Source organism: Pangasianodon hypophthalmus, chromosome 7, assembly GCF_027358585.1.
Source record: "Pangasianodon hypophthalmus isolate fPanHyp1 chromosome 7, fPanHyp1.pri, whole genome shotgun sequence".
NCBI classification, from domain to species: domain Eukaryota; kingdom Metazoa; phylum Chordata; class Actinopteri; order Siluriformes; family Pangasiidae; genus Pangasianodon; species Pangasianodon hypophthalmus.
The window spans coordinates 5473956-5492460 of record NC_069716.1 but is presented as its reverse complement, the minus strand read 5'-3'; the positions used below and the strand labels follow the sequence as shown (position 1 = coordinate 5492460).

The following is an 18505-nucleotide window of genomic DNA, read 5'->3' as shown; positions in this document are numbered from 1 at the left end:
ATGAGGTTATTTTATTAGTTATTTAGAAAGTAAGTGTACAAATATAAATATATAAAAGTAAATATATAAATATAAATATGACATAAACATATAGATATAATATATAAATATATATTTATAAATAAATAAGGATATGTATTACTAATTGTTGATTTTAGGCAGTTAAAAGGTTTTTTTTATTATTATTATTTTTTTTAAAACCATTAATGCACAAAGCTGAACTATAAAGCCTTCATCTTGTCTTGATGATGCCGAAAACGTTTAGTCAGTCCTGATCAACACATGAAAACAGATGGACCTTCTGATTGATGTCCACAGCCCCGTAGCAGAGCAAAAGCCTGTTTTGTAATTTATTTATCCCCCATGCAAGTTGAGACCTGATCTACTTGTGATGAATGTGTGTGTGTGTGTGTGTGTGTGTGTGTGGGGTGGGGGTTTATGTGTGTGGGTGTGTGTGTGTTTTCACCTGCTGAGAAATCAGGGAGAATGACTGTCCTCCATCCACAGTGGGAGGGAACAGCAGAGGGAGCTTTTGGAAAAGCAGCACGAGTCTCATTCTGCGAGCAGCACAGCAGATGCCAGACGTGTCTGCTGAAGGATGCACAGTGAGAAAAAATAATGTCAAGGAGAAATTCATACCAGATGGACTGACACAGTGTCAGATCTAAGCACCTAGAAGGTCCCAGATCCAAGGACCTGGAATGTTTCATGTGTAACTACGTCTTACGAGAAGCCCATGAAGGACAACGGCTGTCGCTTTCAGATCCGTGGAAACTGATGCCTGCCCCGAGACGGTTCCTGGTTGCCTCCACCTCTATGCCGCTTGCGGTGGGATGGGGCTGGAATGTGTGCGTGTATCTTGGACTTCTAGCCCTCCTTCTTCTGCTGATGGGACTCCTGCTGTGGATGGTGCTGAAGCAGCTGAGGAACTCTGTGGGAAACGTGGCCATGCAGTCCGGACGCTCTTTCAGGGAGCCGCACTTTGGAAACTGCAGGAGTCTCAGGTTCTGAGAATGAAAACATGTTGGAAAAATGGGGATTTTGATTGTTGCAAGGAAACAAAGTTCTGGGGAAGACTATTTCTCTAATCACTACTCTCCCAGTAGACTGAGATTTCTCTGAGCTACAACGAAAGAAGACAAGACTCTGAAAATATTACCGGGCATTTAAAATCAAATTTGTCAGAATGATGTCTCTAAACTGGTTGAACGACCCTTACTATTTTTATTAATGTATTCTGTGTTGATTTGATTAAGAAAAGGCATGCTTCTTTCTCTTTACATATTGACTTTTTGTGTTGACATGCTTTTTCTTTTATAGATTCTGCAGTAAACAGTTTACAGTGTACCTTACCTCCACTTTAACATAGACTACAAGTGTTCCTACAAATGGATATTATTTCATTTTTACACCTTAATTCTACTATTATTGGTGAGGAATGGTTCTACATTGCATTCTTTAAATGGTCCTCAACTGAATGTCTATATGCAGTCTAGTGTAAAATACTGTATTTATATAGCATTGGTGGCTATTACACTCTTTATGATTCAGTAGTCTTTCATCCTGCATCTGAAGTAGTCCAGATCTGACAGCCTACAGCAACAAGATTTCTAAACATGATTTTTTTTCATGTCTAATTAAGTCAAAGACACCAGAACATCATTCCTGCCAAAGGCAGATGTTCCTGGAAGAGGAATCAGTGAACGTCCAATTTTCAGTTATCCATGCCTCACTGTCTCGGCTGTTCACTGTAAAACTGAATATGTCATTATGTTTTTCAATAAGGTCTATGATGTGATAAACTGCTTTGACTCTTCTTTCCATCTCATTATAATTCCACATCATGTTCCACAAAAAAACATCTGCAGGACACATACTATTCACACAAAAATCACTTATAATAAATTTCATTCATTATTCATTGAAGTACATTTCCGTAAGGACTTGCGCTTTCAAATTCTGATGAATTATGGAGGTCTACTTTATGTACGCCTGCAGGTGTGACTCTGTGGAAGTGTGTGTCTGTGTATTTTACGGCTGTGGAATAACATATGGTTTGAATAACCATATGGCTGAACCAAAAACTTGCATTTTATTAAATCTATTTGATTCTGCTTAGAATTAATCTGGTATTATAAAACTACAAAATATTTTAGTGCCCTATTCAGACAAAGAAAAGTGCTGTTTACCGAATGCTCATAACCAGAACAAGACACAGAGCCTCAAGAAGAATGTCATATTATTAATCATACGCACCAGATAATATGCCTACATCCTTTAGGTGATGCTGTTGTACTGGACTAAATGAAGACAAATGGGAGGAATAAACTCAAATATTGTTTAAAGGTGAAGTTTCTAATGCTTGCAAGTGTTTCTAGGCCTTCAGTAACCATATCATTTATCATTCTGCCATGAAACAGACCTGGCTAATGTCTTCATTTCATGTTTCTGTTTTTCCTTCTTTTTTTCTGGGCCAGAAATTAGCTCCGCCTCCTTCTAGCTCAACTCTGTTTCTTTCGTCTCTTTTTGGTGTGTAGTGACCGCTACCGTTGTAGCTTGTGGGCGTTTTTTCCAGGTCCAAAGAGAAATGGTAGTAACCATAATGTATATCCTACAGACCACTATGTGATTTATACACACCATTGATTTACAATGTATTTAAATTTGTTTTAAATGTTATGTGTTCAGCTTCATAATAGGTTTGTTGGCAGATTAGCAAAACAAGCTAACTGTACTAGCTATGTACAGTCAGAAGGGGGCGCCAACAATCTCTGCTACTTCCTTCAAAGCTTTATTTTTCTTCGTAATGTCTGTATATGCATTTGATGAATGGTTAGCTGAATGGGTGGAGTCAGTGTGGGGAAGGCGGAGGCTGGTACATTTCGCCAATAAACACGGCCAAGAATCAGCATCTTTTACAGAAACTACAGACCTTCTCATAGCAAACATGCAACATTGTCTTGTCCAATACAAAAGGATGAACGTTTTAAGTCGAACGTTTTAATACCTTCCTCCGAAATGCTCATTGAGTTGTAGTGTTTCCCGCTGAAAACAATTGTGTATACATGGACATGCAGAGAGCCAGTCAGATTACAACCTTCAACATTATGAAGTTTGTAGCCACAAAAGTGTACAAAAGATCAGCATTTTGAGCTCTTTGAATAAGAGTAAGTCAAAATTACCGGATCATTGAAGTAAACATTCCAACAATGCAGGAGCTGGACACAGAGCCTTGTATAAGCAAAGCCTGTGCTATCCTTTTCATTCAAGCCATAATCTGCTCAAATACAGTCCCTAGTATCACTGATGAGTGATCATCATAACATGAAAGAGCGGACTCACAAAAAGCTGCTACTCAGGAATAAACGCCTCATTGCTTATGATATGCAGAAAAATAATCTAAAGTGATTCACACAGTTATTCAGCCTCCTAGGCTCTCTTCCTCACACAAAACACTAATTATAGCGTGTGCTCCTCTACTCCACATCAGTACTGCCTTTCTTGTCTGTCTGTTTAAAACTGTGTGTATATCTCTAGTGTGTACATTTCACTAGATCCTGTAACCACATGCCCCAGGGGTCATGTGTAACATTTTTTTTATTTCATGTGTAAATATTCAGTTGAACATGTGCAATATGAATGTGCAATATTTCCATTTCTTTGGGCATTATTCTTACTTCCCCTCTTTTTTTTCTTTAACCTAAATGTGCAGTATGTCTTGCATGTTTGTACTGTGCAGTATTTTCACATGCACTGTTATCTATCATCCCTTTTCATAGGAACCTTATGAGAATTCTTAATCTTAAATCTTTAATGAAGAAAGTCTTAATTCTTTTTTTTTTTTTTTTTTTTTTTGATAAAAGACGACCACACAGCGATCATTGGGTAATCTAGGTCAGGGTTAGGGTTGTACATATTTATGTGGTACTTAGTTTGGCTAAATTTGTACATGCAACCTGACCGTGTTGTGCTTTGAAAACCTCCATGCCTGAGGCTTGTTATAGACAGCTAATATACAGATAAACTCAAATGAGTTGAAAGACGAATAGATGTGACTGTGTGATGTGCAAGCTGCTTGAGCACATCATATATTATTCTAGACAATATGAATCTTCCCTTAGCCAGATTTCTGAGATGACTAAATTTCTGAAATTACAGGGTGCTGGCACTTCCTTTATCCACCATCAAAATCAAACACTGGTTGCAGTTGGGATTTAATAATACTGCTAAAGGCTGCTAGAATCAGTGTGGTTGAGGAGTGTTGTGGAGTGTTGTGTGAATGTGTGTGAATGTGTGTATGTGTGTAAGTGAGTGCTGGGACAGTAAATCCAACTCAACACCACACTGTGAAGTGGTTTAAACAACTAAGCTAACTATTTAACACTAAAATACTAATATACATTTAATACTGTGAAAGGCTTACCTAACAGAGTTTTTAAAACAATGTAAGTTTTTTTTTAATTAAAAAATGCAATATCCTGTATATCTGAATAAATATTCACTATATGAACTTTAGTAACTGAGCCAAGTATTAGTAACCATTCACACAATTCCTTTTATATAAATTATTATATAAATTACTGTATATACAAAATCAGAACAAAACAAAAAAGTCTCTCGGCTGGACATCTGAAAGGCAAATCCTATTTTTTTGTATCTTTTAAATAGCATTTAAAAAAAAGTATTTCTTTCATTTAGTCTGAACTAATCTCATTGAGCAAATTCAATCAATACTGCCTTCAATCAATACCTCCAAATAAATTTCTGCATCCAATGACTTGCTAATGCTCCTCATATCATAAATCTTACTGGTGACTCGACCCAGCAGTGAATCTGGATTATGACCATCAGGAATGTCTGTGAACCTTTGCTTGTTTTTATATTCTTCTTCTTCTTCTTCTTCTTCTTCTTCTTCCTATTGCTGTTGTTGTTGTGCTGCTATTTCTACCTCCACTGTATTATAAATTACAACTGAGCCTACCAGTTTCTGCTTAATATTTGGAATATTTGGATAATAGGATGGTAGATGTGTTGTGTGTTGTGTTGTCTGTGATATGTGTGTGTTGTAAACTGTATCGTTTTGTGACCAAACACTAAGAAAAATTGGCAATACATGTAAATGTATATGGCGAATAAAATAAAATAAAATTAAATTCATAATAATCTATGTCAGAAGTGCAAGAAATGGGGTTTATGCACACAAATGTGAAATTTCTGAACATTTTAGATGATGCCTTGCCATTTTAGATGATGTTTGTGTCCTCATGGAGATTGAATTGTTTCAAATTACTGATCATTTTAAAGTGTTGATTGTCAGCATAATCAGAGCAGTCAGAGAGATATTGCAGAGAAAAATGATGTAGGCAGCTTTCAGGTTATAGCTGGAATATAAAGCGACCCAGGAGAGTGACAATCATTTGTCTTTTTTAGTTTTCACTTTGAAAGCATAATTGGCTGGAATTACTGGTGTATGAATGATGATGTAGCATTGATTCATTGTCTTTTTTCCATGTTTTGCTTAGAACATTTTTCTTTTGCTGAAAAAAAAATCTTCGGAAAATCTCAAACTCCCATACTGTGTATTACATTTCTGCCTTTTACTTCAGTTCACAAAATGTCAGCTCTTTTAATTATGATTTTCATAACTCCGTTTTCTTCTTCATTACTGTAATGTAGGCTCTGGATCCAGCACGACCCAGACCACGATAATGTGATTACTGAAGATGAATGAATGAATAAATGAATATCTCTAGGAACTGGAGTGCAAATAGGATGTATAACAGATAAAGATTACATTTCAGAGTAATTGTAATCACCACCTGAAGTTGATCAAATGACAAACTCACATGAGTAACGTGTCTCGATTATTCAGCAAGGTGGAAAATCATATCCTCATAGACAAGCTGCAATTCAATCTTGCCTGAGCCTCACTTATTCAATCACACCAACTTCATATGTGTGCTATAATGCATCCTGTGTGTGTGTGTGTGTGTGTGATGTTGTAACAGGCAGGCTTGCATTGCATTGGCCCACTGCAGATCTGGGTCGAGCAGAGCGCTCAGGTAATCTGATAACACTCTTCTCACATCACTCCCATGCTGCCAGTAGTGCTCCAGGTAATTAGGGCTTTGTGTTTTTGCACGCTGCTAATCAGAATGATGTGTGATGTACGTGACACAGAAATGCTTCAGACAGTCCTCGGACCATCACTCACTCACACCGCTCACCTGGCTGCAGGATTCACTGTGGTTTACATTTAATTTTTGTCTCTTTATGTTTCTTTATGAGCATCACATATACACTAAATTATTACAGGAAAATCCGAGCAGTTTTACTTGGTCTAATTGTTGATACTTTTACATGAATTTAAAGCATCTTTTTTGAATTAAACGTGTAAAAAAGGCTATATAAATAAAGATGATTATATTGATGATGACAATAATGAATTGTTTATTTTTAATTTAATTTTTTTTTATTTAAATGTTGTACTATAATACATAGTTTAGGTACAATAATTAAAAAATAATTAAAATAATGTTTTTATTATTAGTAAAAAGCTTAATAAGATTATTAATAAACTTTAATTATTTTTTATAATGTATAAAGAAAAAATACTTTAAAAATAAATTACACTTATTTATGTGCTATTTATATTAAATGCAGCAGGATTATATATATAAGCTGTTACTGAAGATGAATGAATGAATGTAAACTCTTACAGAACCAGGATGAAATGTTTATGTCTGACATCAGCAAGGGGCGTGGCTTGGGCTGCAATGAAAACTAGTGCAGCGTCTAGAGCTCTGCGCTCGCGCACAGGTGAGAGGGTAGAGCAACAGGTAAGTTTTCTCTACTTCTGTAGTAGGTTAATAAACACAGAACGGCCTAGTTTATAAAGGAATATACAATTATTAAAATGGGCCACTGATATATTTAATTAAAATGAAATTATTATTAAAATGGGCCACTGATATATTATTATTATTATTATTATTATTTATTTATTTATTTATTTTATAGCTTTTACACCTTGGACATCACTGAATACTGAACACATGGTAAGAGCAAACTGTGAGCAACAAATGCATGGACTTAAAAAAGAATGTTTTCATTAAAAACACAAAGAGAGAACACAAATAAAGCTTATATGACTTTATCAGTACTTTTTAAAAAAAAATAGATTATCTTTGTGTTTTTGAAAATTGTTTCTAATCATAACTTTCTCAAATAAATATATATTCAACATTGTTTCAAATATCTTAAAATTATTACAGCCAAATATTTTACAGTTTTAAATAAAAAGGCCTGTGTAACAGCAGTGAAGGAAATAAGCGGAATGATATCATTAACATTGACAGGGATCTGAAATACCACTGAAATACCACTGACAGGGATCTGAAAACCTGAAGAAAAGAAAAGAAGAAAATAATATTAAATATAAAAAAGATGTCCAATACTACTGCAGCTAATAACAAGCCAAAATGACAGACATTGTGTTCATGTTAGGGATAGAGAACTATACACTATCATAATACTTCAAGATGTTTCCATGATATCTAGCTTTATTGTAGTTAAATTTGATCATATTTAATAACACATAGGGGGAGAATTTTAATATTTTAATGTAATTATACAGCTACAATCTGCATTATTTCCAGAATAGTTAAATGTAATATAAGTGTTCAGGATGAAAATAGCACAGCCCGCTTATGGAGTTCTCCAAATATTCTTTGGATAATTAATGTTTCTTAGCTTCCAAAAGGGTTTTTCTAGGAATTGTTCTGGGAATCACTCAGTTGCCGGGTTCTATATAAAATTTTTAAGGGTTCCTCCAGAGAGAAAACTGAAGACCTCTTTTCAGGTTTAGATTAAAGATTTGCTCTACATTATTACTCTTGCGCTAATCTTTTCGCACTCATTTCCAAGCTTGTATTCAGTTATCATGATTTTAGGATTAAGATCAGGTTCTATCTAGAGTATGAATGCTAGGAACCTCAAAACATTCATTTGACTCTGTAGTTAATTGCAGCATCCAAACAGACTCTGAATAAATAAAGACTTCAGCTGAGACAGGGTGCACAAGGCTTCGGGGAGTTTGAGATGCTCTGAGGTTCTCAGTTGTGCTGGACAAATGTAATAGATCTCTGGAGGGCTGGATTACAGTAGATCGGCCTCCTTTAATCTAATCATTTAATCTACAAAGATTAGTGATGCTTGGCTTGTCACGTCACATGTTTCTTTAACTTTGCTGTTCTGATCAGTGTTGGGTAACATTGCCCCAGGGCATCATTTTAGATTTTATAGCAATACAAATGTCATATTTATTATGAACTATCAACTAAAGTGATGATAAATACTGAGGAAAATGGGGTCCTATAAGGTGGAAATATAAATAAGGATGAAATCTCCTTTTTTGAGTGAATATATATATATATATATATATATATATATATATATATATATATATATATATAAATACAATTGTAATAAATATTTAACGACACATTTGACCTGAACACAATAGAATTTAAAATAATATAACAAAACAGACTGATTAGGGATATCTCCAGTGTGTATGGGAGTTTATAGATGTATTTAAATAAGCTAAATGTGATTTTAATAAATCAAAATATTATCCCAGTAGTGATATTAAACACTAGCAGAGAAGACTAGACATTTACTCTCCAACTCAAATCATCACTTAGAATTTTAGTGATAATCTCACCTGTTGAAATGTTGTGCTTTATTTTTTCTTGTGCTAGTACATGAATCTGCTGTCCATCAATGATTTACCTCAGTAAAGAATGATTCTCAAAGCATTTGCATAATAATGAGAAAGAAGCTTCACAAATATAAAGACTGTATGACAGGAAGAGGAGCTGGAAGTAGAGGAGACTAATATCTCTCATATCCTAACACCTGAGCTGACAACATGAAAATGACATTTAGAGACATTTCCAATTTGGTCTCCACAAGAATAACAGTGCATTGGTATTAGGAAATGATATAAAAATTCAGGAAAGCCCTGCTTTAAAATGGCTGCCCAGGTAAAGCATAGCTGCTGTATCGTTTTAACCCTTTCCTGCATAGTGTCCACACATATGAACAATCAATTTATGGATATTTTTTATATTTTAGGAAAATATATATAATGTAAATTACCTCTAAATCACATAACTGTAAATTAACTTAAACTTCTGTAGCTCTCTAGACTATTTGTTATTTTCAAACTTAATTAAATTTGTACATAAATTAAAAAATATATATGTAAAAAATTAAAGTAAAAAACATGTTTTTTGCACTGATCGCCTTAGATTTTTCAAAACTCGATTTAAAAAAAAAAAGTGCTATTTTTGGAAAGTTTTTTCTCTTGTTGTGTCATGCAACAATCCTACACTGTGTAAATTTTGTTTGGAAATGATATTTTCTAATATTTTTGTGTTCAGTATTACATATTTTACACCTGAATGTTAAAAATTTTGACATTAGAAAATTATTATTTCAGGCATACAGTTTTACCTTTTTTTTTTCTCATGGACAATCTATTTACTTTTTAATATCAGTAATATTTAGACAGAAACAAAATTGATACATCATGCAATGTTAAAAGAAAAATAAAGTATAAAAGGATCTGGATATGCATATAAATAATTTATACATGAAAGGGTTAAATGATTTGAAGAGATGGGCAGAGCTCCAGTGATTTGCTGGTCTCTGTGTCGAGTGATCAGGCTGTGCTTTGTCCTTCAGGCTTACAGAGGCAGTGTGAGACCCTTTGTGCACTTCAACGCCAAGCAGGATGCTGATATCTTACGAAAAGCCATGAAAGGGATCGGTGAGGAAGCTATATTTATCCTGATGGTCAAACTGAGCTTATCTGTAATCATGTATTCCATTCACATCAAATATAAAGGTCAAACTCTCTCTCTCTCGCTCTCTCGCTGTGCATCAGAGTTTCTTTCTAAGTGAAAATATGTGAATGCAGCAGCTAATTAATTCTAAGTAACTCTAGGCTGCATGTCCGTAAAGGTAAAAAGTTCAGACAGTAACTAATGATCTCATTTTTCTTACTTCACCCAAAACCAGCCATCTATATCTGTTAAAGTGTGGTAATTACCAGACTCACTGTGTGTGACTCACTCACTCTGTATGTGTGTGTGAGTGTGTGTTACAATGACTCACACTACTTGCATATTAATTACTAAAAGCACAGCTTGCCATTTAATTCTTTAATTCATTATATAGTAAATAAAAAAAATAGACGTGATATATGAGGAATAAAACACAACGAGGTGGTCCACATCACACCACCCTGTTGATTATTTTCCTATTTTTTTACACAGCATATGATGAAAAGTTTTACTACTCTTATATCACAGCAATTTGCCAATGATTAAAACTTACTAAAGAATTACATGGTTTACTTTTTAGCAATTTTTAGTTACAGTTTTTAGTTTTTAGTTGGTTACATGTCATGTTGAGGAATGACATGTCCTCAAGACACTTTAGTTGCTCTTATGTGTTTTGACTAGATGGTTCAAAAACTCTTAACCAGCAGTATATAATAACGCAATAGTGATGGTAAATGAATAGCTGAATTACTGTACATGGCTGTCTCATAAGTGTTTAATAAGTGTTAGGAAATTTACTTAGGCTGCAATCATTTTTGTCAGCACTCTTGTGATAATTAAAAAGATGTAGTCGCCACTCAGCATGTTATTACCTGTGGTTTAGTCATTCTTGTGTGTCATTCAACTCTGTGTGTGTGGTTTTTGCACAGGCACTGATGAAGACACCATCCTCATGCTCTTACCTGCTCGGAACAATGACCAGAGACAAGAGATCAAGGCAGCTTATAAGAAAGCACATGGCAAAGTGAGACCTACTCACGTTCATATTCATTCCTTCACCGCTGATCTAATGAGTTTCTTTCATTATCCAGAAATTTTAGACTTAACATTTTGAGTTGTAAATCTCAGCCAGTGGCTTTTAAGTATGTTTTTAGGACTGTCTTTGAGTTTGACCCTCTGTATTGCTGTATAGTATTTGCTGAGGTTATATTGGATTCATATTGAAGGAAGCTGACTGTGGAACTCAGGACTGTATGATAGCATGCATTTCAAATTTGTGCACGTACGAAAGAACATGATCAATGGCTAAAGCAATCACTTTCAGACCCCCTGGCCTGTACTGTTAGTGAACGATGACTCTATAGGGAACCTCTATTAACGGGGCTGTCAAGCCAGGACCTCAATTACGTTGCAGTCAGTCAATGACTATATATAATCTTTACAGCCGATCTCTCTTTCTGCCTCTCTCTCTCTCTCTCTCTCTCTCTCTTTCTCAGGACCTGGTGAAAGACCTGAAGTCTGAGCTGGGAGGGAAGTTAGAGGACCTAATCATGGCTCTGATGTCTCCTCCTCGTGTGTATGATGCAGATCAGCTCCATAAGGCCATCAAGGTCCTGTCAAATGCCCTCACCTCTGTTTCTTGCTTTTCGATTATTTGAAAAACTATTTGAGATCGTAAAGTCTTTTATATATTGAATGTTATATAAAAGACTATTATATGGTGTTTAAAATAAGAGAGAGAGAGAGATGACACATTCACCACCATTTTCATATTGCAGATGATCAGCTTTTCTATTTTATCTAAGATATAAATCACGATGGCTCATGCTGTAATAGGGAAATAATCCAGGACTGGGTGGAGAAAAGTAGAAGAGTGCAATGAATTATTTATTTATTTTTATTAATTAGTTCCTGTTATAAGTTACGTTAAAAAAATGAAGGTTGTCATGTTACAGAGAAACTGAAAAACGTAAACAACTCTTTCCTGAATACTTTCCCACAGGGAAAATTTACTGACTGTTACAAAGTGCTGACAGTGAAGACTCCTTCCAGAAATGTTAAATAAATGATCATACTGGTTTCTTTGTTGAATAACAACACATTTTTTAAAAATACGTTCTAATTGGGCTTGCATTATGTGGATCGTCTGCCATACAAGTCCCTGTGAAGGAGGTGTTTTATAGAAACAATAATGTATTAGAATGAGCACATTAAAGAAAATTACTCAACACCTTTCAGATTTGAGAATTCAACAGTTCTGTGGTATAAGATGAAAAAAAAAACTCTCCTGTCCCATGTTCTGCCTCAAATTAGAGTTCAGCTCTTTGTTTTTTTTAATATAGCAAACCACTAAGAATAGTGTGAGAATAGCATACAAAAATGGTGATGATTTAATCCTCTGGTATATATATATATACATATCACATAGTATCTAAACTAGAGCATGGTTGTGATGTATATTATTATTTATCTTAACTATTATTATTATTATTATTATTATTATTATTATTATTATTATTACCTATTTTTAAATTATTTACATATTATTTACCTTCTGTAATATATTATAGGGAGCAGGTACTGATGATAAAGTTCTGATTGAGATCTTGGCTTCCAGAACCCCTGAGCAGATAAAGGAGATCATCAAGATATACAAGAAAGGTAAACTTTACCATACCTGAGAAAAATATTATGCTGTATATGTATATTGTAATGGTTTGTAATCCCACTACTGGGTGTCACTTTAGAGAGTGGCTCCTCCTAAGGAGGGACATTTATTCATTTGGCAGATGCTTTTGTCCAAAATGATTTATAATTGAGCTTAGCAGTTGAAGATGCAGAGATTCAAACTCACAATCTTCAGTATAGTCAAGACTCCTAACAGCAGAGCCACCATTCCTCTCTAGAAGTTTGCCACTCAGTTGCTAATTAGGGATCTAGAGCTACATCTGTATTTCTGTAAAGCATCAGTGTGAGAATGTCCATTGTTGCAGGCAATATACAAATAAAATCCTTTGCTACCATAGCTTCTTTCAAACAAGATTGAACTTAGGAAATGATTAGACCATCAATTACACTGTTGATTGCTTAGTATATTAACTGGAAATCTGGGACCTGGGAATATCAACATCCAGTAAATTTCTAGCGATAATGATAGCCATAATGACCTGTCACATACGTCTTGACAGATGTACAGCAAGCGAGATGGAGTTTTCAAGTGGACTCCAAGATTTATTACTAGAGTTTCTATTATTCCATTGTGAGAAACCCACAGTGACACTGTGTGCATTCATAGCCACCAGACGCTGATGTGTGTGTCACTTGATCCAGAAACTGGAGACGGAAAAGACATCCCTTATACACCAATGGAAAATATGACGGAGAACGCTTTTTAAAATCGAGCCCTTCTAATATGTCCCGTCTGGCTCCATTAAGGTTTGAGTTGTCATTAATCATTTGTTCTTCTCTCATGTTTCAAAACCTAGAGCATGGAGGCAAGCTGGAGAAGGACATCATGGGAGATACGTCTGGACACTACCAGAGGTTGCTGGTTATGCTTGTACAGGTAAATCACGCAACTTGACATTTTTTAATATTAAAGGATATGCTCACAGCTCATAAGTGGTCATGATTTTGAGGAAGCGGTTGTTCAGTGCTTAAGGTTTTAGGCTACTGATGGAAGGTTGTGAGTTCAAATCCCAACACTACCAAGATGCCAGGGTTGGGTCTTTGAGCAAGACACTTAACCCTCAGCTGCTCAGATGTATCCTGTCTCATTCACTTTGAATAAAAAGCATCAACTAAATGCAAATGCAAAATGATGCAAGTCATTTAGTGCCTTTGATCTCTGATGGTGTCTTTGAGCAAGTTGGTTAACCCCTTAAACTCCACTGGTGGAGATCCCTTACTCCTGAAATTACAGACTTTTCATATTAGTTTCAAAAGAGTTACTGAATATTTCATGGTAATTCCTGCCTAATATGCTTTAAGTTGCATAACTAAATAATAAATTAGGAGTTTAACGGGTTAATGGACATGGACTTAGCTGAAAAGCATCAGTTAAACACAATGCAAATGGAATGAAACCAGAAGGCGACACAAGGGCAGAAGGTCAAGCTACAGTTAGTTTGTGCACAGAGGTCAAGATGGTCAAGATGGTCAAGATGAGAGATGATAACGTGAAGCCATGGAAACAGAGAGAGAGGTGATAACGCAAGATCAGCCACGATCTCACCACTATCTGATAAAAACTGCTCTAAAGGTGGTCCAAGCGTGAGGATTAATTGCACCTGGGGAGTAAACAGCTGGTAACTCAATCGCAGAGGTTGCCAGGTTGAGAAAAGCTCATCAGCTCTATCTAATGAGGAATTGTAGGTTGATATCAGCCTTGCCTTGCAAAGCGTCTTGACTTTTAATGTGCTTTTGTTCTCTTCAGGGAGAGAGGGAGCAGGGAGTGGATGAAAGCCGAGTGGAGAAAGACGCCAAGGTAAACAGATCATGTTTATGTCTGCTTTTTTTTGTCTTATATTGCCTAAATGAAACAATCATAGCAAAGAGGTTAAAGCTAATCCTGGGTCATGTGGATTCTAAAAAGGTTTAAAGATATGAACTTCTATAAAAGATCAAGATGTTCAAATAATAATGATGGTTTCTTTGTTGTGTGTTTATTAGTATGTTATACAACAGAGGTGTGACAAGTTTAAGGTGAACTTACAGGTAATGTGATACATAGGTTTACTTTACAGATGTCTTGCTGGTCGTGTTTCAGGAATTGTTTGCCGCTGGTGCGAAGAAAGTTGGCACAGATGAAGAAAAGTTCATCCATATCCTGGGCAACAGGAGCATCGAGCACCTGAGGCAAGGTAATTGCAGCTGTGTATATATATATACATATATATATATATATATATATATATATATATATATATGTATGTATGTAAGGAATTAGGGATGAAACAATCAGATGAATTGGATCGATGTATCGATTTAAAAGGGAACAAACGAAATCGAAGCAGCAATATAAATTCATTATTATCGAATATAATTGATTATTATTGAAAACTGTCAGACCACTGGTGTGTAAAAAATATTAATATTGTATAATGATGTGTAAATAGGCTAGAAAGATGATCTGATGAAGTCTCACACTTAAAAAACTCCTTCTCTACGTCATCATTTGCGAATTAATGGCCTACCTCAGATTCTGAACAAAGTTGGTCCCATATCGAACAGAGGCTTCTAAACGGAATCGTATCATATTGTATCGTAGCAGATTGAGTGGTAGCGTCAAACATCGAATCATTGCCTTAAGAAATCATATACTGACTTCTTATATTCTTATATTAATGCTAGGACACTGTCTGGATAGTAGAAATGCTTCAAGTATTCCTTCTTCCTCGCTCTAGTGTTCGATGTGTATAAGCGGATAGCTGGCTGTGACATTGAAGAGAGTATTTGTGGGGAGTTTACTGGCAACCTTGAAGCACTGCTCCTAGCAGTGGGTAAGCAAAATGCAAAAATAAAGTGGAATATATTAGCAAAAAACATTTTTGTTTTAGTGCTTCATAAAAAGCACTCTCACTAGAATGGAAGTGAATTGTCTTCACCTTTTTTCTTCCCAGTGAAATGTGTGAAAAGTGTCCCGGGATATTTTGCTTACTCCCTACGTGACTCTATGAGGGTATGAATTACAATTTTAGTTCCACTGGGATACACTGGAAACGTAGCACCAGTTTGTTGCTTTGTTTTTTTTTGTTGTTTTTTTTGGTAATTTGTCTGTGTTTTATTTGCTGCTCTGCGTTCCCCAGCGTGCCGGCACTGATGACGAGACTCTGATTAGGATCATGGTGTCCAGGAGTGAGGAGGACATGCTGGACATCCGAGCCGAATACAAGAAGATGTATGGAGAATCACTGTACCGTACCATACAGGCAGGTGCAACACATTCACACCTCATTACTCTGATATATAAACACACACACACACACACACACACACAAAAGCGAAGGTCAGTGTACTAGAGCATGGTGTGAACTGGAAGTGCTGAAGTAGGAACTTTGCTTTCCTAGTAGGTCTCGTTGCTGTCAAAACACACAGCAGGATAAAACGACAACAAAAAAAAAGACTCCGAAAAGCCCGAAAGGTTACAACATTTATGTCTGATTTTGTTTTTTTCTTTGTCTTCAGGAAGACACTGATGGCGATTATGGAAAGGCTCTGCTCTACCTGTGTGGTGGAGATGATTAATTCTCACTTTTATTTATCAACCTATGGTTTGCTTATATCCACTCATTAATCATATTTATCATCTCTGTAATTCTTAGCCATAGGTAAGCTATTTTATATGTTTTATATTAGTAATAGTTAGTATACATGCATATATACAGAAATTTCTATTCATAACATCTACATAATATTTAGACTGATGTCTACTTTTTATTTTAATCTTTAATTATGTTTAATGTGTTTGTGATTCAGTAATTCAGTGGTTGCAGTGGGTAGTGTACCAGCGTGGAGGTACCAGAATCTCCACCAAGAGTAGTTAAAGTGACTTGATATAGTGTGATTACATATTTATTGATTTTGAAATAAACCTTTTTTTTCACTCATTACTTTTTCACTTTTATACATATGATTTCAGATTAAAAAGCTTTCCCTATTAAGTTACAAATGCTTGTCATTAGGGTGTCTTTTGTGTCTTTAGTTGCCAAGATACTGTGAAATTTACCTTTAAAATTTCATTACTGTAGAATAAATAATTAGATTTTTGGACATTTGGACCTAAGAAGCCCCTGGTGACATTCCTAATTAATAAAAATAATGCATGGCTATGACTTATTAAGGCATGGGAACAAGATCATTAAGTTGTGGGAACAAAATAAATTACTTGTCGCCTGACTTAGTAACACGAGGGAACAAAATAATAATGAAAAAAAAAATCTATTTCAAGAAGAAGAACAGAAATTAATAATGCATTGTGCATGTAACATTGTGTTTTCTCTTTTCCGAATCTGAAGTAAAAAAAGAGAAACCTAAGATTCTTGTGGTTTCAGTAAAACCCTGTATATATGCACTCAATAGATAGATAGATAGATAGATAGATAGATAACTTTATTAATCCCAGAATGAAATTTACACATTACAGCAGCAAGCAAAAAGTAGAGTGATCAAGCAAGGACAGTTTAAGAAGTAATAAAAATAAATATATTCAGGAAAAAATTATATGAAATATAGAAGAATAGAATATTAAGGAAATATAACCGTATATATACAAGTCCCCTGAGTAAAATAAGAGTGACAATGCAGTGGTATTAGAGAAGAATGAAAGCAAAGATGCATAGCTACAGCATTCACAGTGCAAGAAGAAGATGCAATAGTATATACTATAGTACTAGTAGTGTAGGAGGCTACACTTCATTAACTTGCTCCCTCATGTTCCTAATTCTTGGTCATGACTTAATTATCTCATTCCCTGTTATACACAGGATACATTTACAGTGTTTGTGACTTGGTGTAAAAATGCACCTGTACAGCACATAACCTTTGGACATAACCTAGTGTTTTTGTAATGGCATTTTCCTGCCAGTAGGTGGCAGAGTTGTACTGACAGGTCAAGTCCAGTTCATTGACTCAGTCAAAAGAAGCTGGAAGCTCACCTAAACCAGACAAAAAAAAAAAAAAAAAAAGAAGAAGAAAAAGAAAAAACAATACTGCAATTATATTCACCTAGAATGATCTGGTTGAGCAAAAGGTCCAAGCATTACATCACTTTTTACACCCGTCATCATTTCAAGTAACACTTATAGTAGCACTTCATCTAGCAAAAGAGCTTTGTCGTTGAATGGTGACATCACAGTATCTTCATTAGTCCTACATTACATACATTAGTAGATAAAAATCTCTGGTTTCATGTGTCTTATCTCCAAACTCATAACAAAGTCATATCAAAAACAAAACATAGTTGTTGGTTAAACCTTTTCACTGGTGCAAATCTGTGGATAAAAGGGATTTTAACTGATCACCTAAACCAGATGAAGCCAATACTGAAAAATCTTCCCACCAACAATGATTTGTTTGACAAAATGATGAAACATTAGTCTGCAAAATTGTATCCATTAGTCTATCATTATTCATACTGCTAATCATGTCACTTGTAGGCTCACAATGGTAATTACAAATGGAAAATACTTGTTGATTATTGGCTGTTTGATGTTGATTAATTTCTGAGTAGCTCTGATAGTAGCTCTGACTGCAAGGTGAACACTGAATGTCATTACACATGGATAAAATGTATGACATTCTTTAAGAAATTAAAAATGTTGCTGTTGCTGTGGGATAAGTGGAATAAAACACTTCAGGATGTGCTGTTATTGGAAAATACTCAACTTCAAGGTAGTAACAGTTTCTCTGCTTTGCATCAGGCCACATCACATCATCCTGTCATTGATTATTTTGCTTTAAAAGCAGGACCTATAATGTGGACTTGTTCAGAAATGCAATCATAGCTCTAAACGTGGAATTTTTTACATAACATTTTGTGTTATTTGTAAAAGTGTTAATAATTCAATTAAACTAATAATGTAATTGCTTAGAAGGAAATTATCTGTAGGTCACAGGGCATAGACATGTTTTAATTAAACAGGAAAAAGAACCCA

At 35.1% G+C, this 18505-nt stretch overlaps 1 protein-coding gene across 1 annotated transcript; it reads left to right on the top strand.

Annotated features, from left to right (window-relative positions):
• Positions 1 to 6812: 6812 nt before the first annotated feature.
• anxa5a (annexin A5a) lies at positions 6813 to 16502 on the top strand. Its single transcript, XM_053235558.1, has 13 exons — positions 6813 to 6839; positions 7021 to 7058; positions 9751 to 9835; positions 10781 to 10875; positions 11348 to 11461; positions 12422 to 12512; positions 13337 to 13416; positions 14287 to 14337; positions 14620 to 14713; positions 15257 to 15352; positions 15473 to 15531; positions 15659 to 15785; positions 16042 to 16502. The coding sequence occupies exons 2-13, from the start codon at positions 7056 to 7058 to the stop codon at positions 16095 to 16097; spliced, it is 951 nt and encodes a 316-aa protein (XP_053091533.1). The 5' UTR covers positions 6813 to 6839; positions 7021 to 7055; the 3' UTR covers positions 16098 to 16502.
• The last annotated feature ends 2003 nt before the right edge of the window (positions 16503 to 18505 follow it).